The sequence below is a fragment of the Phyllostomus hastatus genome, unplaced genomic scaffold (assembly GCF_019186645.2).
Source record: "Phyllostomus hastatus isolate PE091 unplaced genomic scaffold, TTU_PhHast_1.1 phas_contig_137, whole genome shotgun sequence".
Taxonomy (NCBI): Eukaryota; Metazoa; Chordata; class Mammalia; order Chiroptera; family Phyllostomidae; genus Phyllostomus; species Phyllostomus hastatus.
In genome coordinates, this window is record NW_025333583.1 from 5,676,373 (window position 1) to 5,700,971 (window position 24,599).

Sequence of the window (24,599 nt, forward strand, 5' to 3'; positions counted from 1 at the left end):
AGGAAACGGTTCTGCAGTTGAAATTGAAACCCTTTATAGCCTCAAACAAAACAAAACAAAAAAAGAGTTGAATTGTAGGGGAAGGGTCCGCTGCGGGCCTTCCTCCCCAACGGGAACGCTGGGCCCGCCCCGCGCCTTCAGGTGGTGGCGGTAGAGGGGGGGGTGGAGGGTGGGCAGGCGGGAGTATTCTCTTCGATTGGAGACCTCGAGCCCTGTCTATAGAGTCGAGAAGAAAACGCTTCCTGCTGGGAGAGAGGGGCAGCCACGGCGGTTCCTGGCCCGCACGTAGAAGGGCGAGCTCCCCAAGCTCCAGTCTCACTTTTCCTAGATGTTGATTATGGGGGTGGGGTGGGTTCGAAGAGAGGCCGAGGGGGTGATGGACAGACGTGGAGGCCTCAGGAGGCAGGAGGAGACAGAAGTGAGCTCTGCGGGGCCCTGACTCCGGGGCGCGGAATGGAGGTGGGGGCGCTCCCCGGCGTCGCCCTGCACTTCTCAGTCCTTGGCGCTCCCTGCCTCCTTCCACCCCCAGTGAGTTCCATCAGCCGAATCTTGAGGAGTAAATTCGGGAAAGGCGAGGAGGAGGAGGTCGACCTGGAGAGGAAGGAGGCAGAAGAGAGCGAGAAGAAGGCGAAACACAGCATCGACGGCATCCTGAGCGAGAGAGGTAAGCGGCGGCGCGCGCGCGGAGGGCCGGCGCCTGGGCGAACGGGCAGGCGCGCGGCGGCGTGGGGAGCCGGAGGTCGGCCCTGCCCCGGTTCCGCCCGAGGTCTCCTCGCGCCTACCCTCTGCACCCGGGTAAGAGCCTTGAAGTGAGAGACGCTCTTGCAATCAAGACAAAAATCTCTGTCCTGTTTACTCTCTCGATTTCATACATCTTTCCTCCGCATCCCTTCCAGCCTCGGGAGTCTAGAACTTTGAATTGTGTTTTAAATGCGGGGCCTTGCCTTCGGGAGCACGGGATCGGGCGGCTCCGAGCGGTTGGGGAGAGACAGTGTGTGATGCTCGCTCGGTTGAGGGAACAGTTGCACCCTCGGGAAAAACCCAGATCACCAGGGTTTTGCACGTCGGGGGAGGCAGGAGTGGGGGTGGAAAGAAGGGGAGGGAGAGAGAGAGAGATGTTGATAGGCGCTGGGCCCTCAAAGTTGCCTCACATGGACGACCCTACAAATGTTCTTTGTTTTAAATTGGTTTTCAAATGCGATGGGGTTTGATTTGCGTATGTCTGGAAGTAAAAACCGCCTAAGCTCTGGGTTGCACCTGAGGAATCTCGGTTTGGAACCGGCAGTGCTGGCACCTCTCTGCCCAAGGGTGTGGGCCACCCACTTTTCATTGGCTTCGACCTGTCAGCAGCAGGAGAAAATCTCCCCCTCAGAACCTGGAGTTCAGCCTGCCTCCCTCTCCCACGCTGTGGGTCATCTCCAGACTCTAAAAATACCTCCCCCCACCCCAAGGAAAGTCGACCTCTTCGTGTTGGAGCAGGAATGGGTGACTGTACCAAGGAGGAACCTCAGCAGATTTGCTCCTCAGCAGTTTTGGCCTTGGGGATGGCTACACCTCTTCAGATTTGCAAAGAATCCAGAGTCCCTGGGTCGCCCTTACCTGGGGCCTGGATTTTGTAGGGCTGGGTTGTGAGGTGCCCTAGCAGGCGACTCTTCAGGTGGGCTTGGAGCGTCACACACTGTGACTAGCGGGGTCTGTGGCCCTTATCCCTGCAACACTGTGGATGGTCCTTTTGTTTACCTTCCTTGCCCAACCCCTGGGCAGACCCGTGGGCTTTAGAAACCAATGCGAAATCAGTACATGGCCTCAAAAGGATGCTTAGTGTTAGATGCTACAAATCCAAATGGCTGGTTTCAGGGGTAGACAAGAAGCCTAGATGCTCTGGCACACACAGGCAATCAGAAAAACCCACCAAAAATCATGGCAGATTGCTTCCCTCCCTTTAGAGCCTGGGTCTCACATGGTCTCAGTCCAAGCCCCTCCTTTTAGAGCAGTGCGTTCCTTTCCCAGTCTCTGAGAAGACACCCATTTCATTCCAGGCCCAGATACAGCATGGAGGTTCTGGGGAGGGAGACAAGCGAGAAATCAGCCAACCCCAAAACCAATGAGCCATTTCGGGCAGTGGGGCCAGGAGCCCAGAGAGTCCCAGAGGCTTGAGAAGAATGCGGGGGAGGCACAGCTTTGCTACTCGTTACTGGAGGTGCCGGGCGCGGCAGGCCCGGGGCTCCTTCGCAGCACAGGCAACCAAGGCCCAGGAGACAAAACGCCCCAAATGAGCTGGTCAAACATTTGTACAACTTTTCCAGCTTTTACAAAGAAGGCCTTCTCTACACAATCTACACTTGGAGATGAACTTGGGAGACAAAGCCTGGAGAGTCCATTGAAACTCACACTTTAGCTCGGCCCAGACAAAGCTCTGGCTCGCAGCAGCTTGATGTGAACAAAGGAAGGCAACCTTTTTATAATTCAAGGAGAAAAGAAGAGAAAACAGCCCCACAAAGGGCCACGAATAGACATTATGGGCTTGCAATGAGGGATGAATTATTCAATGAGCCCCAATAGTGCTGCGCCAGGAAGTTTTATGGACTCTCCAGCGTGGAAAAAGTGGCCATTTCACCTACAAAATGTTTCTAGTCTTTTGGGCCGTCTAGCTGGAACGGCTGCCATTCAAGGGCAATTGCTACCATTTTAAAAATCTGAGTATTCTTCCCAGCGGGAGCTGTACCGTTGAAAACACATACACACGCACACACCTCGGAAGCCGAAGCCTCATTTAATTTGGGGTTGTCAAGGATGATGCAGCGTCAGTCTCTCCAGCGCCTCTAGCTCTTTTTCCAGGTGAACCCTGGAGGGCAAGAGGGGCCCAAAGAAAGGAGAGGGAAGCGTAGTTTGAAGGGAAGTTTAGAAACCTCAAAAAACTCCCTCTGTTGTTTGAGCATCAAACGTCCCAGGTCACCCCGTTTGTAAAACAGAATGAATGTGGATCAAGACCTCTGAGCGCCCTGGCCGAGGAGCAGAAGAGGGGCCTTTAGGTGCCCTGAGCAGGGTGGTGCGCTCTCTCTAGAGGTTCCAGCTTCCTTGTGGGCCCGGAGGGTGCTGCTGCAGCTGACTTTCCAGGGCACGTCTTTCCGCTTGTCTGTCGCTGGGACACGGGAGAGGCCCTCTGCAAGAGGGCGGGATCGACCTCGTTCTTCTTTCCAGGGTCTTGCTCTTTCCCAAGATGGCCCCTTTCACTTCCCCAACTTTCCCTCCTCCCTCGCCCAATCCAAGAGCAGCTCAGCGGGCGGACCGGGTACCCTCAGGCCTGTGCGCCCCTGCTGGGTCCATTCTTCCAATTCCTTTTCGGGTGGAAGGGTTGCGCAGCCAGGGAACACCCAACTCCCCACCGCCCAGCCCTTAGCTGGCAAGGAGGCCCAAGCAGCAGCAGTCGGAGGAGCCAAGTCCCGGTCGCAGCATCGGGGGCTGCGGGTACGGCCCGCTCTGCGGCCCCTCAATGGGCGCCTCTGTTTCTCCCCGGCCCGCGGGCGCCGCCACAATGGGCCGGCCCCCACTCCTGCGCTCTGCGCCAAAGCGCCGCGCCGCCCCCTCCCTTACGCTTCAGCCGGCTTGCAGCTTAGCTCGCCGGGCTGCAGCCGACTCAATTGCCTCCTTTATGTCCTTCTCACTTTCATCTAGACACAGCCCGCCCCCTCCTCTTTTTTTTTTCTCCCTTGCCTGAGGCTCACATTAGTGAAATTTCTGCAACCTCTCCCCACTTTTTTTTTTCTTATTTTAAAGAAAGCCCTGAACACAAAGCAGTGACTAATCAATAGAAACTGCTCCTTCATCTCCCCCTCCTTCTCCTCCTCCTCCTGCTCCTCTTCTTACTCCTCCTCCATCAGAGTGACGCTTTTCCTGTTTGTGAGTTTTGGGAAACATTTTTACCCTGTGCCGTAATGGAATTAGAGGACAGATGAGGACTGTAAATGGACACGCGACTGCAAGACCGTCGCTTAAATATTTAGATGCAACGTTACAATCACTGACTTGTTGCAGCGGCTTTGAAGTGGCGCTCGAGGGTGCAGGGGGAGAGAGGCCAGATCGGCAAATTGATGTTTTGATTGGGGCTGGAGATACACTTTCACAGGACTTTCCCCCGTTTTACAATCACCAGTGAGCGTGGGAGTTTTTGCAACAATTTCAAAGGTTGATCTAAGAGACCCCCAAGCAGAGGTCGGTTGGGGCTTATACTTCTTTCATAGCTCCCCCTTCCTTTTGGACATTTATGAAAAACAGCGCTGTTTTTTTGTTGTTGTTGTTGTTGTTGTTTTTTGATTTGACAAAGTTAAAGTGACAAAAGTTTCGCTCAAGCCCCCTCCAGTTCTGTTTGTAAACCTGAGCTGCTTCTACAAGAAGGGGGGTAAGATAACGCCATTAAACACGCAGAAAAGTTTTGAAGGATCCTGAAGTAGCATTTCATTTCCAGCGGAATCAGGACCCGAGCACTTGAGTATAGACGGCAGTGCCACTCACATCGAGAGGAGCTGAAGGCCGTTTCTTCCCCCGACCCCCCCTCCCGCCCACCGAGTGGGCAGGGGAGGACATTTTGGCGCGAGGCGAGGGGCTGGCGGACGGACTCTCCCCCAGACTGGAATCGTGGGGTGTAAGGCCTTCGGTTTGTGGCCTCGGAACCTCAGGTTGTCATAAACCTGAGGTTTATCACAGTGGACCGCCCACTCTCCAAGTTCACTGGTCAGAAGCACGACTTTAACCCCAACATCAACTCTTTAGAGTAAATGACTTGTTTTCCGAAGTCCTTTGCGACGCTGCACAATACACCTAAAGACACGTCGGTAGTGCTAGAACTTGAATTAAGTTGGAACCCCACACGCTTTTCTAGGGCGTAGCGGACGCGAGGTCCCCGGCGGAACGGTGGGAGAGGAAGCAGCGGCGTTTGGAAGTCGGTGTTTCTCGTTTGTCTTGTAGGGGTTGACTGCTGTACGTTTACGTTCCAGCTCTCTGGGACACATGCAGATTTTCTCATTAGTGCTTGAAATCGTATGCTTATTGGGGGGCTTGATTTGATCGTCGATAGCGCCGGAACGGGGACGGAGGGGTTCCGCGTGCGCAGTAATGACCGAGGGGTGATTTAAGGGTCCCCAGGGCTGCGCAATGAGACGCACCGGGGCGGTGAGGCGGAACCAGCAAGCGCGCCTGGGTTCAGCGGTGTTCAGTGCGCGGAATCAATCAGGTGGCTGGCGGGCTTGCCACCGAACCTGGTGTCGCCCTCCGCGAATGCATAGACTTGAGGACACACACACACACACACACACGCGCGCGCACGCTAGCCATGCGGTTAGATGCTTCCGTTGTCCAAAAGTAAACAACCCGTGGAAAGAAAAAGCCACAGCATCAGCAAACACACCAGGGATGCGAGAGCGAGGTTGGCCAGGGCTGGGCCCCAGAAGGTTCTTCTGTTGGGTGAGGTCTACCACCTGAGAAAACGTCTTTCTGCGGGTACACAAAGCTTCAGGAACCATTAGGAATGCAGATATAGAACTAACAAGACACTAAGAGGCAATTAAGCAGTCAGTTTAATGCCTTATCTCGCTGGTTGCTCTGGGGTTGTTTTACAACCAGGAATTAAAATCTGAAAAGGAAGTTTTCAGCAGCTCTGGCCAAATATTGATTAAGTAGCTGTTTGTTGATGCCATTGTCAGGCCTTAAAAGGCCGGGATCGCGGCCCCTCACGGGCCGTCTTCTATTGTGCGAGATTCTCAGCCGCTGAGATCAAAGCGGGATCACTTCAACTTATCTGTCTTGGAAAATCCTCCTTTTCCTCTGAAACCTCTAAGGAGGATTGACCGATTCTCTTTAAGAAATAGGAACCGAAACCAGTTACATGTTGAGGGTTTATAGAGAAGAGATTCATGGGGTGTTTTTAATTATCCTATGGTGATTTTTTTTTGTTGTTGTTTACAACTTAGGTTAAGATGGCGAATTTATCCTCAAATAAATTTTCATTTTGGGGAGTTGGTGGGAGGCATGGAAACTACTATATGCGTGTCGATATATTTCTAAATATGGAAGTTTCACTGAAGTTGCCTTCCCAGCTTGGTGGATGTAAAAGGAAAGGCATCCGATTTTTATGAAAAACTAGGTAGGGAATAATTAAATACACAGGAAACTGAGAGTTATATTGACTACATTTCTCTACATGTGTTTCCATTATTTTTGTGTTTATAGATGGTTAGATGAGACTCAGGTATATTTTAAAACCCCCTATAATGAAGAGGTAGATGTGTTTGTGTGTATAATTTGTGCATCGTTAGAGTTTATTTATAAGTTGGTCACTATGAATTATGCTGGCAGTAAACTATATCCAGTTGCAGAAAACAAAAGCTTATTGGTCCTACAGATTGCTCATTCTAGAGTCATCAGAATTTAAGGGAACAGCACAGCTTCTTAATTGATGCTCAGCACTGCTAGGAAAAATATTTCCCCGAATGATTTTATGAACTCTTTGTTTTTGCTGATTATTAGATGAGTGATTAGATTCTTTTCTCTTGTTTAGAATTCAATATCTTTGAGTAGGCTTTTCTTTTCTTATGAGAGCTAAAACTCCTGCAAGAGTTGTTTTTTTGTTGTTGTTTTTTGTTGTTTTTTTTTTTTTGGAAATGCCATCTCTGTGCTTAATTTGCAAATTCCAGGGAATCACTCTAAGTGAGTTTATGAAATGTATGCCAGAGTTAGGCTTTGGGTGTTCAACTGTGCATCAGAGACCTGCCTGTGTGTGGGACTGCCAGGATCCCCTTCTCTGATTATGCTCATTTCAATACCAAGTCATTGTGCCTAAGGCTTTCTTTTTATTTCACTTTGTTTGTTTACCCTTTCTGTTCAGCCTTGCACAAGACATATCTTGACATACAGAGTCAGAATCATTAGAGGATGTTTTCTCATTTTTTCTGTTACTGTCTTCCAAGCAATGGGACATCTACCCATGCTCAGACGTCCTTTGATACGGTCCCTGTCATTGCAGCGTAAGGTGGCTGCATGACACAGGTTGAGCTGGACGTGAGTCCGCTCAGGTCTGTTTTGGTTACCTCCTCCTGGGTCCAGATTGCAGCATTAGAAAGCTCCTTGTTGCATGTTCCATACACACATGTATATCTCATATACATACACAGTTCAAGTGACTCTCCCCTGACAGGGTGTCAGGGTGTATGCTCATGGACTGCCAGGGGAACAGCAGAATTGAGCTCTAAGTTGGGCCTGGTCTCAGTGCCAAAGCAGAATTACTGATGTAAGAACCAGGTTTTATCAACTATATCTCAGTAAAGATGGGGGAAAATAAGACTTTGATAACATTGTTTTAAAAAATATATAAAAGGACTGGCTGCCTTTAGCTGAGGAAGTGTGATCAGAGAAAGTGAAAGGGAATTTCAGAGCTGCTGTTGTCTTGGAAGGTGCACAGCAAAGACATCCTTACCCCGCTCACGCCGGTCTCTGGTGGGGAGTGGCACCACTGGGCTTTCAGCTCTGCCTTGCAGTGTGGGGCCGGACCCCGAGCTCCGGCAGTGTTGCGCTTTTGCTAGAGTCTGGACATTTCTCCTCTGAGAAACCTTCCACTCACATTGTCTCTGTTGGGATTATGCTCCCAAATGAACAACAACAACAAAAAAAACATCATTTCCACTGTGTCATTGGAACATGCCCAGTTATCAAAATGCCCACTAACGTTGTAAAACATGTATTTAAGAGAGATGAGTTAGACACGTCACCATTGTCAATGGCAGGTGTGAAAACCGTGGAAACTGTTTGCTGAAAACACTTGAGGAATACTAAGTTTCATGAATTCTTACCTTCAATGTGCATTTTCCTTCCTAATAAAAACTAAGAAAAAAAACTAACTAATAATTTCTGCTGTGGAAGTGACCATTTCTCTTTAAAAACAAGATTGTATCTTAATGAAGGGCAATGGTATAACATTTAGAATCTGGTTGGATGTACCAACCAAAGGAAAATCCTGAGAAAGAGCTTTACCTGGCACCTTACTTATAGCAAAGTTTGCAGCAGAAGTTCTAACTTCTTTGCCGCAGGAGTTTAAGCAAATGACAACAATCACACAAAAAAAGCCCCTTCGTTTTGGGATGAAGCAACTTGGTCAAAGTACTCTGAATTTTTATGTTTTACTTCGTGCAGTGGTTGGGAAAGGAAGCTCCCCCAATACAGCGAATTACAGCTCACGATAGGCAGTGAGAAGTCAGCTGTGCACGGGTCTCCTTAGACCCATTCTGTGATCTCTTGAATCTTACGCATTTTTGTTTGGCCATGTTTTGTCCATCTACAATGCATATTAATATCAACTCCCAGTTCAAGGAGCCAATTCTGGGCCTCATCCTGGATCTAATTCCAGTGAATTCCATGTTTAAAAAGCTGATCAAAATGCTTTGTGACAAGGATGAGAGACTCTTCTTGGTTGACCAGTCTAGGATTAAGGGAGAGGAAGTAGCACTGATTTTCAGTGTTTAAAAATTTCCAGGATCACACTGAAACTTCAAATAGTGTAGTTTTATGGAGGCTTACATGTAAATTTTCAAAATTTTTATAAGTGGATAGTAGTCATGTTTCTAGGAACAACTGCAGAATTAAATGTCTTATATCATTGCATGGAAACAATAAGTGAGTTGGGGTAGGCTTGTTAAGAAAGGACAGTTAATTGCCGTGCAATTTATATTGCAACATGGAATTGGTTTAGTTTTTGTATACTTTCATAGTAAAGGCTTGCATGCTCACATACAAATTTGCATTTAACAAAAAGCCTATATTTGTAAGCTTGTAATTTTTATAGGTACACAGATATGTTAAAAATACAGCCACCTATCCCTCTTATCTTATTATTATTATTATTATTATTATTATTATTATTATTATTATTATTGGCAAACCCTAGTATAAGACATAACCAGTCAACTGGCACCTGGGCATTGCATGGGAGTATTAGTATTTCCTTTTTCCTTTATAAACTCTATCTTTAGAAACATTTTATTTTTTAAATAATTGAAGACTCATACAGTGTATCTTCAAACATATATTTAAAAATTCTCCTAGTTTTTCAGTATATTATCATGGTTAAGAAAATCTTGGCCAAAGGGTGTGTGCATGACTATATGTATCTCTCAATTACCATGACTGGGATTAACCTGAACTAAAGAAAATTAATTGGTCCAATTCATTTTATCATAAGAAAAGCAACAGGTTTCTTCTTTCTGAATCCCCACTTGGCCAGTTTCCTGGTTAGAGGTTCACTAAAGCAAGTGAGTATTGCTGGTCTGCTCTGACTAAATACACTCTGAAATCCTTTTCCATGTCTTTGTTTGCTTTGTAAGATCTCAGTCCTCGAGGTAAAAGTGGTATGCTCTTGTAGTACTGATTTTGCTTTAAAATCAAGACCAAGCACACTTCAGGTGTGACCCCTTGAACTTCAGTTTCGACATCTGTGCGATGGGCCACGTCATACCAGCACTCCAGGGTGATATGAGAATAACACAATTAGTGCAAGTTATGTGCAAACTACACTTATTGTGGGAAAACTCAAAATCCTGGGGAAGAATAACCCCTGATGTGCAGAAAGTGACCAGCCTGCTGGCAGATGGGCTCTGCCCAAGGGCAGATAAAAAGCTTAATTCGGGGGTTTAGGAGCAACAATAAAGGCCAACACACAGACCCGCTTTTACATGCACACACGTCACGAAATTCACTTCTACTGAGTCACAAAAGGAGTTTATAAACAACTATTTAATGTAATAGATCTTATTACTTTAATAGACGTGAAAAATAATAAAGTTCTAAAACCATTCACTGAGATGTCAAAAGGTATCTTTAAATTACTTTTTCTCCTGGTTCTATAATGATTACTTTTCGCCCTTATGTTAACTTGGCTTTTAAAAACTCCTCCAAATCAAACTTTTTTTTTTGCACAAGTTTTTTTTTCTCCCTCAGTCCCTTAAACAGGGATTGACAAACAAGTTGCCTTTTGAAAATAAGTTTCATACATACATTCTTTCTCCTGAAATGCTCCTGCAATCCTTTGCTTCGTGGAGTTTTTTGGTATGATTTCTCATTACATCCCTTCTTCCGTCTACTCCACTGTTCTTAAATGTCCTTCCAGCTCCGCACATGACATTGTATATTTTTTCTCTGTTCATGATTCTTCTTAATCCCTCTCCTTTAAAATTTGAGTTCAGAAATATTAAGGAAACTCCCCAATTTGTTAAGCTGGAGGATCTATTTCAGTGACCTTTCTATTCAGTGTCCCTCTATTCAGTTTCAAACACTTGGGACTTCCGTGTAATTGGGGTGCAGTGTGAGGGATGAAAGAAAGCAGACTGGCTTGTAAAGATTTGGGGGACTGGAGAGCCCCCTCACCCTGGTTTTACCGCTGGAGCAGCTTGCCAGTGCTGCCACTGGGGAGAAGGAAGGTTGTTTTCTTATCCCTGCGTGCACTGGTCTGACCTGTCTCCGGAATAGGTCAGGCTGGGGCACAGCCAGTTTATGCAGCTGTTGTGGCTTAGGCGTCACAGCAGGCAGCCAGGGCTCCGCAGCCAGCCGGCCCCCAGTGAACTGATAAAAATTCGCTGGTGTGGGACAGCCATGGGGCCTTCCTTCTGGACTGAGCTGGCCCCCTGAAGGCTCTTAAGAGGCAAGGGGACTCCTGGATTATGCTGGCCAACTCTCAGCCTCAAAAGGGAAGCACTCTTTATCTGAGGATCACGCTCGTGTGTGGATCCAAACACTCAAGTGAAATACATACTTTGTCAGATTTTATTTTAAATCCTATTTATTTTTGACTGGGTAAAACACTCACTGTGTACATAATTCAAAAGATATAAGAAGATGTACAGCGGCCCTGGCTGGATCACTCAGTTGGTGAGAGCATTGTCTCCATACACCAAGGTTGAGGGTTCAAGCCCCAGTCAGGGCACCAGAAGAATTAACCAATGAATGCATCAATAAGTGGAACAACAAATTGATGTCTCTCTTTCTAAAAGAAAAGTCAACCAATTAAAAAAAGATACAGTGACAAGTTTTCTTCTACCTGTGTCCCTAGAGTGTCTGTGCATAAACAAGCAATTACATCTCTCTCTCTCCCTTTAAGAAATGCTCTCTCCCACCTGTTTGCACAAATGGTTGTCTACTGTGGAAACTGTTCTGCACCTTTTTTCTTCCACTTTTGAATATATCTCAGCAGTTACTCCACATCAGGGTCAGAAGTTCTCAGAAGTTCCTATTTGTATAGCTGCATAGTATTCCGCTGTGATGGCAAGTGATGATGCCGCACCAGATCACTTCCAAACCAACAGCACCATTTGGTGCATGTGTGAGTTTATTTGTAAAATAATTCCTCCTTGGCAGGCACAAAGGGGATGGCACTTGTAGTTTTGATAGCTTTGGTGAAATTTGGGCTCAGTGTTGAGGACAAATGGAGGAGGAATGCTCGGTGAGCTTGGAGTGGGAGTGTTCGCCTGTGGCCACGTCACAAGGACGGAGACACTCGACCACTGCATGTATGTAGAAAGCACAGGCTTTGGGATTCCCGCTTAGGCAGATGTTCTGCTAATACTGGCCACCTTCTGGAGATTCCTCTCATATTCAGTTATTTCTCCAAAGGCAACATTCTGTAAATCCAAAGAAAACTTTTTTTTTACTTATTTGTTCCTCTTTTTATTTTTTTTTTCTAGCCTATTGCTTCCATCACTTTACATCTAATTGTATATGTTAAGCATTCTTACTTTTTTTTTCCTGTGCTGGAAAAAGTATAGTTTTATAACAATACTTAGAGGCAGCATGTTTTGACTGTTTGGTTACAAAAGCGAAATTGTCTTTCAGGGTCACAAGATGAGGCTTGACCCAGTGAGAGGGCAGATGCTGGTACTAAGACATGACCTCGCAATTCTAGTTTTTGAAAACTGCTGACCTGATGCTCTTGAGTTTGGTGAAGGCTGATTTTGAATTTTACGAACTTTTTAGGGATATGTATCCATTCCCTTGTGCGCACAAAAGACTTTTTATGTTTTTGCACATACCTCACCTTCCTCAGATCATTTCAGCCTGTTTTTTCTCACATCCAATGCTCAGGAATTCAGCTGTTGTCGCTGCTGAGTACCTGGCTTACTAAGCAGGAAGTTCGAGTCTGTGAAATGAGCTGGAAAGAACTGTGCCCCAACTACAGAGAAGAAGAAGCTTCTTGAACCCCTCCTGAGAAAACTAGAGGTGTGAACACCAACCAATAATTCTAGCGTGACTGTCTCAAGCCATTCCTTTTTAGGAACAGGCCTTTCAGAAATAGGAGAATGAGTTAGGTGATATGGATTTATAGTTGAAAATCAAAACCTTGGTTCAATTTAAAAGAAAAATAACAGAAAAACAAATACAGGTCTTCTTTCCTGATTGTTTTTTTTTTTTCTGGCTGCTGGGTCCCAGAGAAGGGAGCCTAGTTCTATCAGGAGGAAGGCAGGAAGATAACTCTAATGTTAGAATGTTCTTTTGCACTTAGATGGAAGGCAGCGAGCTGGGAATTGTGGTTTCTCCTCCTGCTTCCCCTCTGACTTGCTTAGGGGAATCTGAAGGAGTCCATGACATTCCTGAATGGGAATGACAGACCTGGTGTTAAGGCCAGCTGCACACCCCGGCTGGTGTGGCTCAGTGGATTGGGTGCTGGCCTGGGAACCAAAAGGGAACCAGTTCGATTCCCACTCAGGGCACAAGACTGGGTTGCAGGCCAGGTCCCTGTTTGCAGGTGTGTGAGAGGCAACGGATGGACGTATCTCTGGCACATCGAAGTTTCTCTCCCTCTTTCTCCCTCCCTTCCCCTCTCTCTAAAATTAAATAAATAAAATGTTAAAAGACAAAAAAAAAAAAAAAGACCAGCTGCAAAGAGCTGAGAGGAATTAAAAGCAGCTTCCCCCTCCCCGCTCTTGGCCCTCCCCACTCCTAGCTCTCTGCATAATTTGGATTGAATCAGGCCTATAATTTGTGACATCTGATTACTACCTGCAGAAGTATGCGGCTGTCCACATAGGAAGGAGGATGTAGGGAGAGAGTTAATCCCAATGAGAAAAATTTTGATTGTCAGATGGCTGTGATGTTCTCAACGGAAATTCAGACCACAGATAAGAAGGGGTTTGCAGGCTCGCATCAGAAGCATAATAAGCGCACTCAGATCCCCTGACACATGGTCACCTGGCTGTCACCCACGCAGGTAAAGGGAAGCAGCAAGCAGAGGCCTTCTCCAGGGCCGTGTGTCGGGGAGCAGGGAATTCGGTGGGGAGTCTGCTCTTTTTCTTCCATATTTTTTTAGGTTTGCAACTTCATAAAAGAAAAAGGGACCCATGGGCAAAATGCTTTAATGTTTCATTTCATGATTCCCGAGTGAATGGGGTCTCAGGGTCTGGATTTGTTGGTTACATTTTGGAAAAATTTGTAACTTCTAGCATCCTTTCTAACCATTTCCAAAGGGGGCTGGGGGCCCATCCGCTTCAGAAAAGTCGTCCAGACCGACGGGGTCTCCTCACGGTGCCTTCGGCGGACCCACGGTCCGCCCGAGCAGACAGAGCACCGTTTGGGAAGCTATGCAGTGTGGAATCTTGCCAGGGGGTAGATTCGCTTGGCTCTCATGCCGACAGGGCACATCCGGGGCTTGTGTGGGCGCGACACACATTTCTCGGAGGGCAGTGGGATGTCAGCTTCTACAGTTTCTTACTAGAAGCCAGTGTCTGCTTGCGGTCACTGGCCTTGCCAAGCTCCGAATACTTGCTGAGTTTTTATCTGAAAGAAGGCGGCAGATGGAGAGCCGGGACTGAGCATCAGGTGAGAACCTGCAGAGCCAGGCACAAGGAGCACGGAGCGGGGCGACGTGGGGGCGGGAGGCAGGGGTGTCTCAAAGCCCCCTGACATCCAGGTGGAAGACCAGGGTGGACCCTTGAGGCCTGGCCTGGGTTGCATTCTGCTTCCAGGCTTTTCCCAGTGACCTTCTGGGGCCTTGATGTCTGTCTATCTTCTTTCTGCCCGGGGCCCGTGTCAGCTGGCACTCTCAGGGCGCTCCTGAACATAAAACCACTTGGTTGCTGGAAAGGCCACTTCATCTTGGCGTTCATCAGCAGCTCACTAAGTGGTCAGTAGGGTGTGGGGACATATAGGTCTCCTGAAGGTCAAGGCAAAGTGCTGATTTACCGGGCACACCCTTGCTTGGGTCACGTGGTCTGCCCTTTGTAGGTAAATGGGAGCTAAGTCGCTTCGCAGCCTTTTATTCTTAACGGAGCACTCACGCGCACTTGGGAAGATAGGAGAGGAGCAATTTCCTTATTACGAAATACCAACCAACAGAGCGAGCGGAGTTTGGTCTGACTCTTTGTTTGCTGGCTCTCATCATTTTATTGAATTACTGTAATTTAATGTGACTAGCTTCAATGAACGATTTTCCCCTGACAGGAATCCTTTTTTACATTATTTTTTTTAATGGAAAACACAAATTAAATTCGTTAGGAAAGACAATGACTATCTTTCACATTTAAATGTCTGGTACTCGGAAAATCCTTTTGGAAAAAGTGTAGGAAAAATAGGAAAGCGGCCACTCACATGGTAGTTTACAGGAAATGGTATTCCCAGAACAAGGTTGGGCTTTTCGTAGGGATGTCTGAGCATCTCCCTATCTCCAGCCCTCGTCCCCCAGATCCTTTGAAAACGCCCTTTTCTTTCACAAAGGCCTCTATGAGTTGGCCTGCAAGAAAAAGAGGAAGGTCAGTCACAAACGTTGTCCCCTGTCCTCTCCTGCCTCCTGCATCCCGCTTCCATCTGGCTCACCCTCCTCTCGTGCACCCCAGCTCCACACACACACACACACACACACACACACACACACACACACACCAAACTCCATCTCATTCACCTCGTGGCTCAACCGGCTAACCCTCCCCAAAGGCTCCTGGGAGCTGATCGCCTAGCAAGGAGAGTGAATCCCTGATGGCACGATTCCTGTGTCCGTGTCGGGAAGGTTTTTGGTGAAGGGAAGGGATAGCGCCTGCTGCCCTCAGACCGTACCCCCAGAAGGTGCCGTCTTCGCTGTGAACAGGCTGGATTAGCTTCTGCGACGGGGACGCCCCTTGTGTCTGCCGGGGCATGGTACCCCCTTGAGCTAGCAAAAGGAGGCAAGGACAGTTGGGACCCTGGGCCTCCTCCACCACAGGTAGAATTTCCACGCTTCCTGGGAGTCAGGGGAAGGCCTCGGCTTGTGACCTTTGGGCTTCCTGGCCAAGAGCGGGAGCAGGAGAGAGACATGAAGGGTCTGGTGTGGCCCACGAACAGAGACAGGGAGAGCACTGTGGGGCCCATCTTGCCTCGGAGCTCAACACCCTCCGCCAGGGGCAGACATCTGATCTGAGCTGTCACACCTCTGTGGCTCCTGGACAGCTGTCAGCGGTCAGGGGAGGGAGGCTGCCCTCCTCAAGAAGCCGAGGGGCAGGGAGCATCCATAGTGGATCTGCTGGCTGGGGGAGCTTCTGAAAGGTCAGACTCCCAGATGCTCAGGGCTGGGTCCTGGAGAGCCTCAGAAATGCATTGCTCTGGAGGACGCGAGCCACGGGGGCCCAGAGGCACAGCTGGGATTGGTTCCCCTCGCACTCTGCGGGGGTCAGAAACGGCTTGCTGTGTCTGCAGGCAATTCAATGAGCTCAGATTCCTGCTCAGCCCCCGAAGTTGGCACTTAGACTTGCCGGTGTTTTGTAAGTATTAGGTAATGGTGGTGGACGCCTATAGAAACAGCACACTTCTCCCCCGGGCCGCTCAGGTGGGGGATGACGGGGGAGTCATCGTCAGAGGTGGGTTTACCAGGGAGCTAACGAGCCGTCAGTGTCAGGGCCCCTCGCCTGTGAGCCCGTGCAGGTCGTGGGAGGGGCGCTAGCAATGTCTTCATGTCATCAGGTTTTTGCAAATGTTGCAAAATTAAGATATGTTGGTCTTTATTTCTCAAGAGGGGCTCCCTAAATTATGAAAGCCTTGGACCCATTTCCTTGTTCACTGAGGGCGAAAAGGTGGAAGTGAGGAGAGAAGGGCTCCCTGTGCCGGGCGTGTGTGCCTGGCACAGCCATGTGCGACAGACAATGACGATAATAGTAATAATCATCATGCTCAGTTAGCCTCCACTCTCATCTTGGACTTCAGAGTTTCCAGGATGCTTCCTCATTTCTTATGGCTTGTCTGGTTTACTATGAGGCCCAAGTCTGGGTCTGGCACCCCAGGGCTGCTGAGAATTTACCCCTGTGACCCCAGTGCCACACAGCAGCTCCAGTCTTTGCAGGGAGCTCCAGAGAGGGATCCTGGACCGACTCCTCCCAAGAAGATGAGGGCCATCCACCCACACCCTGGATATGGGCCGGTGGGCAAGACCCTTACATTTCTGGGGCCTCGGCTCCCCCAGCTGTAAAGGGTGCACCAGGCAATCTTGAGATGTTTCTTGTAGGTGTCTGAAACTGTGACTGTGACTTGGCTGCCGTCCCTCTCTGGACCTCGTTCCCCCTTCCTCTGAGACATGGAACCTTTGGTGAGGAGAAGGCCGCAGTGTCTCTCAGCTTGGGCAGCTGTGGCAGCCGGGGCCGCGAACCGTTTGAGGGAAGAGTGGGACCTCCAGGCAGCCAGGGAATCAGGGCAAGGATGGAAAGGTCCCGTGGCCCCTTGATGTCTTGGAAGGTGAGAAACTCCAGTCGTATCTCTGGGAGGAAGGATGCCCTAGTGCTGGAACAGAGAGGGTGGAACAGACGCTTGTCGAGCCATTGAACAGGTGGGCACTCTGGCTCTTCTTCCCCTTCCAGGTGGGGAAACGCATGCAGGTGGGGAAAAGCATCCAGGTAGGGAAAGACATGATTTCTTGGACCTCCTGTCATAGCTGTGGCTTCCAGATGAGACTGGGAAGGCCTGGGGGTCCTGGTTAGAGAGATTTCCCTTAAGTTAGAGTCGCTGAAGCAAGACCGTAAATCATCTGTGCCTAGCCATTTTCCTCTGTGCCCAGAGAGGGACGCAGGAGATTTCTGGTATCTGATGAAGTCGAAGCTAGAAGCTGGGCCCGAGGAGAAATCAGACAACGGTGACTTCACCCTTCGCTCCATCTGATTGTACAGACATATCTTTAAATTAAATCGGCTGGCGCTCTCTCTAGTGGTTGTCAGAAGCTCAACTGGATGCACAAGATTGTTTTTCTTTTGCTTCTGAGTTAAAACACATACACACATATACTTACAAATAAAATATAGTATTTGAATCAATTAAAATTTTTTTTTGCAAAATAGAGTTTAAAAATTAATCAGGAGATTGTTTCAAATCCAATTTTTTTTTTGCCAGGACTTTGCTACGAAGCATTTTAGAAACTTGGAAAGAATGTAAGAAATATTTTTTTGTTGCATTAAAACAATTCAAGTCAAGCTGTTATAGACTATCAAGAGAAGATTTTTATATTTTTTCCCCTCACATTTTTATGCCTTTATTTTTGTGGAGGAAAATTCTTTCAGAAGTCAACATCTACATATTGATTTTTATGGTGTATATTCTGGAAATAGGCAATGATTCATTCAAATGCTGCAATCCTTAATTGCAAAGACCAAATGATAAAATTAACAGTGTAAAATGCATTGTGAAAATTTGTTGTTTTTTTTTGTTTGAGGAAATTTTAGAGCATAGAAAATATCCACACTAATACTTAGCACTCTTTTAAAATAAAATAGAAGCTGAACATTATACAATGAAAATAGCAGGAAGAAGAACTATATAGTTTTATACATTCTGAATACTAAGTACTACTGTTTACTGTATGAAGGACTTTCTGTTTTTCTTAGTGATTATCCTGTTTTCAGATAAAATGCATTGCAGTTTTGAACCTTGAATGGCAAATTAAAATTTTTATTTGATACAAGAGAAAGTTACTACTTTACTTATAGATTAAAGAAGAAATCTGATCTTAGCTCTATTAGTTAACATGAGAATTTTTGTTGAGTAACTCCATGCAAATCAAAACAAATCAAATCATTGATTGCCCTTCCAATATCCATAAGCAAACCTTTGATTTATACTGCCACGTAAACTGGGTTCAACTTGGAAGAAGTTGAACTTGTGAGCATTATGACAATATTCATTTAACATAGTTTGAGTAGCAAGATTACTGTATGACTTTTAAAATAGTAGGCATTTAAAATGCTTTGCCAAGTTTGGGGTGGTGAGCAGTACTGGATCTGAGTATTTGATTTTCTCCAATTTTTTTCATGTTTTATTTTTAAGGAAGTGCTACTTGAGATTCGAAGAAGAGTTGTTATTCTGTTTAACTATATAAAAACATGAAAACATTTTAGGGAATGCAAAGATACATATGCTTCAGTTTCCAATATTGAGAGACTCTGGATATTTTAATAACATTTCCATTCTAATGTAGCAAAAGCAGACTTATTTTTCAACTACCTTTGTATAGAAGTTACACTTGCTGATTAAAGTAATTTGAAGCCTTTGGAAGGGCACTCCCACTGTTTTTTATCCTGCTAGTGAAGGAGGTTTTTTAAAAAAAATTATAAGTAGAATACTATTATGATTATATACAGTCATTCCGAGGGATTTTAAATGTCAATGTGAATACAAGTTTGCATGCATAGAAGAAAATGCAATCAACAAATGCTAAACACTAAACTTCAGAATGACATTCTCTAAGGTAATGTCATACATTCCGCTGAAATTATTTGTACTAATAATGTTTGAAGACTCTGTTGTACAATTCACTTTGGATATCTGAGATTAAAAATGTACCTTCAGAATTTGGAGAGAATGAAACTGTTGTGACTCGGAGGGGAGAGAGGGACCAGCGGAGCAGAGCACAGTCTGCCCTTACTCCAAACATTCTTCAGATGCCGAGCATTTTGTATATTTGATTTCACCAGCCCTTGGTGAAGTAGATTTCTCATAGTAGGGTAAAAAAAAAGGTAACTTCTCTAGGAACCAAGTAAATCCCAAACTCCAAATTCACTTGCAGGACAGCTTATAATTTAGACTTGCTTTCATTCAAAGAGTGGGGACTTTCTAATGAAGGAAATGTATTGAGGAACCAAGTTAAGAAATTATAGCACCTACTTTGTTGCATGGCAGTTGGATTTTTATTCTATTATAGTCCAGAGAGCTGTCAAATTACCCAAAGGAAACAATGAGTTTCTACACACACACACACACACACACACACACACACACACACGGAAAAGAAAAAAAAATACTCAGAGATGCTGCAACTTACGAAACAATTGTCCCTGCTAAGCTTTGTGCAGCTTCAAATGCAACTGAATATTAATTCTATCAGATCTAGTTGACTTAAAAGCTAGGATGGATCAGGAGCTGATTTTTTTGCATTCCTTCATTTTTCCACTCTTTTGTTCACTTGACACACAGCTTTTATACACGGGCTTTGCGGCTACCACTGGCATGATCTGTGAACAATCTGTTTGAGGAGGAAAGGTCTCCTCTGACCAGTAGCCAGAGTTTTAATTAAATACGGTTCATCCTGTCGCTCTCAGGCAACTGGAGAAGTAGCTGCTGGTGTGAGGGTACCAATGAGCTTACACTCACTGGCATTAATAGGGTAAAGAATCTTCCCGGTGGTGAACACACACACACATGCCCCCCCCAGTCATGTAATTATTATAATTTTTAGAGTGAAGAACAATCACAGTGAAGTGACAGTCCTGTCCGGGGAGCTGGACTCAGTATTGTGGTATAAGGGACACGCAGGTTGAAGAAATTATTTTGTTTATGAATTCAGGTTACACATCCGGCCAGACCGGCTGAGAGGGAAAGGCAAGAGAGGTGTAACTTTAAGCACACACTGATTTGTTCTTATTACATAACAAAAGTCTATTTCTTTATCATGTTATCATTCAGTTAATAAAAATTAGCTACAATAACAGCATCAACTTAAAAACCCCTCAAAGTCCAGGGGATTTTCTTTCACAATGAACATGAATACTGTTCAGAAATACAAACAGTCAAAGGATAACTTTAGGTCTGAAAGAGAAACCTGGCAAGGGTAATTGAATAAGCCTGGGTCCCTTGACTGTGTCATGGTGAGGGCAGTCAACATGTCATAATTAGGTTTATTGAGGGCCATTCCAACAATCTGCTTCTATTCTTCCTGCCTTATTGTCCACAGCTAGGCAAATAGCCAAGGGACAAAAGGAATCAAGTGCTGACAAAACATGAAAGAGGAAAAAGATTTAGCTGCTTTTATCAAAGAAACTGAGAAGGACTTTGTGTAAATAAAATAAGTGACTGGCCAGCCTGCATTTAGGCAATGCCGTTTCCATTAGAATTAATTCTTGACATATTGGAAGAGTTCCAAGGGAAGGATTTCTACTTCTGACAAGTTTAATTTGTAAATTAAAAACAGTTGGTTAAACATGAGCCTCCATCAACAAAACTTAACCAAAGCCATACACGGCAAAGACCCAAGCAGGTGAAAAAGAGAATTACTTTGAAAACAAAGTCTTCCCCCAAATTATGCAAATTCTTATTACTTCATAACGAATGTTTCCCATTGAAGCCTACAGCAGGATGTCTGCTCCGAGAGGTTTGTTTAGATCACATTTTCTTCCCCTTTAAGCCTCTTTGGTTGACATAACGCTTACTCTGGGCTGGTTTTCCAGAGAGGTGGTGGTGAGCTCCGAGGTGGCTGCCTTGTATTTTTTGCAAAGTCAAGCCAGCACAACTTCTGTAAGTCTACACATTTCAGGACAGCCTGCTTTGCTTTTTCTTCATTGAAGGTGAGAGTGTCTTCTCGTGTGCTTCCGATTCCTAACTGGGGTGAACGATGGAGGCTGCTGTGCCTTATTTCCTGAACTCAACGGTCCCCAGGTCCCAGGTCCATGTTGTCGGGTAGGAGGGTGGCAGGGAATGTTGGCAGTGTAGTGGTTATGACACGGTGACGTAGAGAAAGCGGAAACCTTCACTTTGCAGAGACCCAGCTGGCATCTGGACAGGCTCTCACTGAAGTTGAGGGTAGCCCCTTAATGAAACAGCTCTTTGTGGGGCTGGGACACCTTTGCTGTTGCCTTTTTGCATTGCAGCTTGCAGGTTTAACTTCACGGAGGGTCTTTCCCAGGCACCTGAATTTCAGAGCGTGTTGTTTTTTTTTTGAGTTGCAAAAATGGACGCTGGCTAGAGACACCAACGCTGCTGTGAAGTATTTTTTCCTTGGGAATGGACATTTTATTTGGGTATCAAATGCCCCTTAGTTCTATTGAGAATTACACAGGAAATAAGAAACCTATTACTTGGGTAGATTCAGTGGCTAGGCTGTTTAGATTTAAAAGCTTCCCATTGCTTTACTTTGTCTGACGTCAAGGCACCTTAGAGCTCTGCATTTACCGTATTCCTTGGTACTGGAAATCAAAGCGGAAAGAAATTTCTCATCTCGAAGAATCATATTATTCACCAGATAGTAGGTGTGAAAAACACGTCCAGAGGCGTAACATTCTAGACAAATGCAAGATATAAGCCCTGTCATCAGCATCAGATTGTTCGCTGGGTTCGAACGGAGTTTATCAATGGCTGTATTTACATGATTGTTGCTTCTGGGGAATCGTTGGAACACGTGGCTAAACACTGTGTGTGTGTGTGTGTGTGTGTGTGTGTGTGGCTTGTTAAGCCGTATTTGCAGTGCCTTGAAGTTTATCCCACGTGTGGGTTTTGGGGAAGAGACTGCAGCACAGTGGACTGCCAAACCTAGTCCTGCAGCAGACAGAACTGTGGTTTGCGAAAGGAGTGGCAGCTGGAAGACTCTGCTTTCTGTCCCAGGCCATCTCTGATTAGCTGTGTGACCAAAGGACACTCACTCGCCGTGCTGATCTGGACCCCTCTGAAGGGGGCGTGGCCACACTGGCTCCACGCCCTCAGAGAATTGCAATGAACACATTCGAAGTTCTCAACAAATAGAAAAAGTGTTGTTTACTTACGATCATCTCATTGCCTTCGTAGTCGCTGAAACAAGATCTGGTAGCCAATTGATTTGTCTTAATGCTTTCTCGGATTAATAAAAATGAAGTGGATGTTCCTGTGGTCAGACCAAAATACACTGAAATAATCCTGTACCCAGGACATCAGGGTCCTCCTTGCTGGGGTAGCATTGCTTTAAAGAAAAGCAGCACACTGGGGCATAGCTAGGAGAAAAGCGGTGTGGGAGAAACTGCTTGTATGGGTTTGGATTTGGGCAAAATAAGTCTTTTGATTTCCACATTGTTCCGATGCCTGTTGGCTCATGTCACCAGATTGGAAGGCCCAGCGGGCCAGGAAGGAGGTTCTCTGGAAGGAGCTGGAGATTTATGCAGACTGGCTGACTCTCTGACATTTATTTGCTGCCCTTTTTTTTTCACTCTGTTTTGGCAACTATGAACCAGATGGACAGGCTCGTGGAAAATAAGGCCAGTGAAGAGAACATGCTTTTGATTTCTTCAAAGATGAGGGAGCGCTTTTTCTCTCTTTTAAAACAGTAGTGGCAATTCTGTGTGCATGGGCTCAAAACCGGCAGCTCACTTTTGGAGACCGATGGGAGCGCCTGAACAAGGCCCTTCCTTGTGACGTCACTGAGGGTAACATAAGCTCTGTTTACCGAGGCACGCACCAAAGAGAGGTCCGGGCGATGGTCCGAATGTTGTGTCTACCAGAGGCCAACCATCCACTTTGTAGCTGGGCACCAAGGATGCTATCTGAGCTCCGGCTAAGATGAAAACGCACCAGGACTGAAATTCTTTCTTAATCACCAACCTCTCCAAAAGCAGAATGAGGAACAGGGGAATGGCAGCTTACTATTTCACTCTGTAATCATTTGTGATTGGAGCTGTGTTTTACCTTGTGCTGACCTCTGGTGCCGGGGTGTGCTCACCCTGCAGTTGCAGCTACAGCATCACAAGGGGACAGATGATGACGGTGGGGCCACTAAGTAGCGAGACCCCTGGGAGAGACTGAAAATGTGGCCCACGGTAGATAGAGAACTAGAGAGATAGCTAGACGTGTTTTCTTGTTTTAGGCTCAAACGAAACTCTCCGTACTGAAAAGAGTTAGCGAAAGATCAATAATTTAAGCAGAAATATTTATATCAACAGGAATTATGTTTTGAGCCCTGGGACATTTTTGGGGAAAGTTATATTTTGTCTCTGCATTTTAAGATCATGCCATTTCCCCTCTGTGTTAAATTTTAGATGGAACATACTTTATCTCAGGCGTGTTGCTGACCTCGGTCCTCAGAATTTCAGTGTTGAAATATGGGATTAAAAATGGTGAATGGGTTTGCTAATTAAGTGTAGCTTTTTTTTTTTAAAGGGAGGTGTAGGAGGAGAACGTGCGTGCGACTCATGGATTTCGTCTTATTATTTATTTTATGTCGTCGCTGTTTGTAGACTCTTTTTTTTTTGAATTTGTTTACTCTTGTTTGTTTGAACTAATCACTGCTTAGGGAACAGTCCTCTGGGGGACTGTCTCCCCTTCCGAAGCCTTTAGCTGTGGTGACCATTCAGGCATAAAAACGTGCTTATCTGCAAATGAATGGCAGCTCTTTGCTTCATTAAAGCCCCTTTCTCTTTTGGCACTCGCATTGTGACCCTTTGATATTAATTCAAAGGGCAATTAAAGAATGCGGCCCATCTTTGAAGTGAGGCATTCAGGGCAAGGGTAAGGATGAACCTGGGCCTCTGATGGACTGTGTGTATTCAACAGGCCTTTTCAAGGCAGTTTGAAGTGAGTCAAAGAAAATGGGCAGGAGAAGGTCAAAGAGAAAAAAGGGGCTAAAGAAACAGTCTGTATTTGTTCGGAGTATTAGCCAAGCAAACTGCAAATAGCAACAAAATGAAACAGTTAATAGAGCAGCCAGACAGAGCCATGTCAATCACTTAACTTGAACAGCATCAGGCCGACGAGGCTCCCTCCACTGTGTTACCTAATTATCTTGGGAAAGGCAGTAACTGGAAGTAATGGTATTGTATTTCTTTCTGCTTACTGCCCAGAAAAGGTGATAAATACTCACTGCTCCATAATTATGCAATATATATACATAAAGGAGCAGGGGGAGGGTGGGGGGGGCTGGAGGGGGATGGGGGCTGCACTGAAGCTGCGTTCCTAGTAAAAGGGCCAACCAAATATGCCACAAATATGGCATTTTCAAGCATTAGCATTCTGCAGGATCTCTTAACTCGTTTCATCTGGAGCTGGCTGAAATATGCATGATTTTTCTCAACAGCCCTTAAAGACAAACACGTTTAGCCATCTAGGAAAGTTCTTTTTTGAAGGGAAAAAAAATTAGGCTGCAAAAGCCGTGCTTGAATCATGCGGGGGATTTGGCTAGCGGTCCCCTGTGCACCCGTGGAAAGGAGGAGATGCAGAGTGAAGTTGGCCACTCAGCTCCTCGCTGTCCCCGTGGTGCCTGGCTGTTGACATACGGGGGTGGGTGGGGCGGGGCGGGTGGAAGGTGGCCTTGCAGGAGGGAACCCTCTGTAACAGGACTGGGAGTTGCAGATGCTACCTAGAAGGGCATGGGGTGGAGGTGGGCCTGGGAGGCT

General features: G+C 46.2%; 1 protein-coding gene across 3 annotated transcripts in view; it reads left to right on the forward strand.

The window, feature by feature from the left end:
* Nucleotides 1-24,599, forward strand: part of PAX3 (paired box 3) — a 91,101-nt gene that overhangs the window by 3,715 nt on the left and 62,787 nt on the right. For all 3 annotated transcript variants that reach the window (XM_045854904.1, XM_045854913.1, XM_045854920.1), the window contains exon 4: nucleotides 530-664. In XM_045854904.1, coding sequence (XP_045710860.1) covers nucleotides 530-664 — 135 coding nt within the window. The remainder of the gene's footprint in view (nucleotides 1-529; nucleotides 665-24,599) is intronic.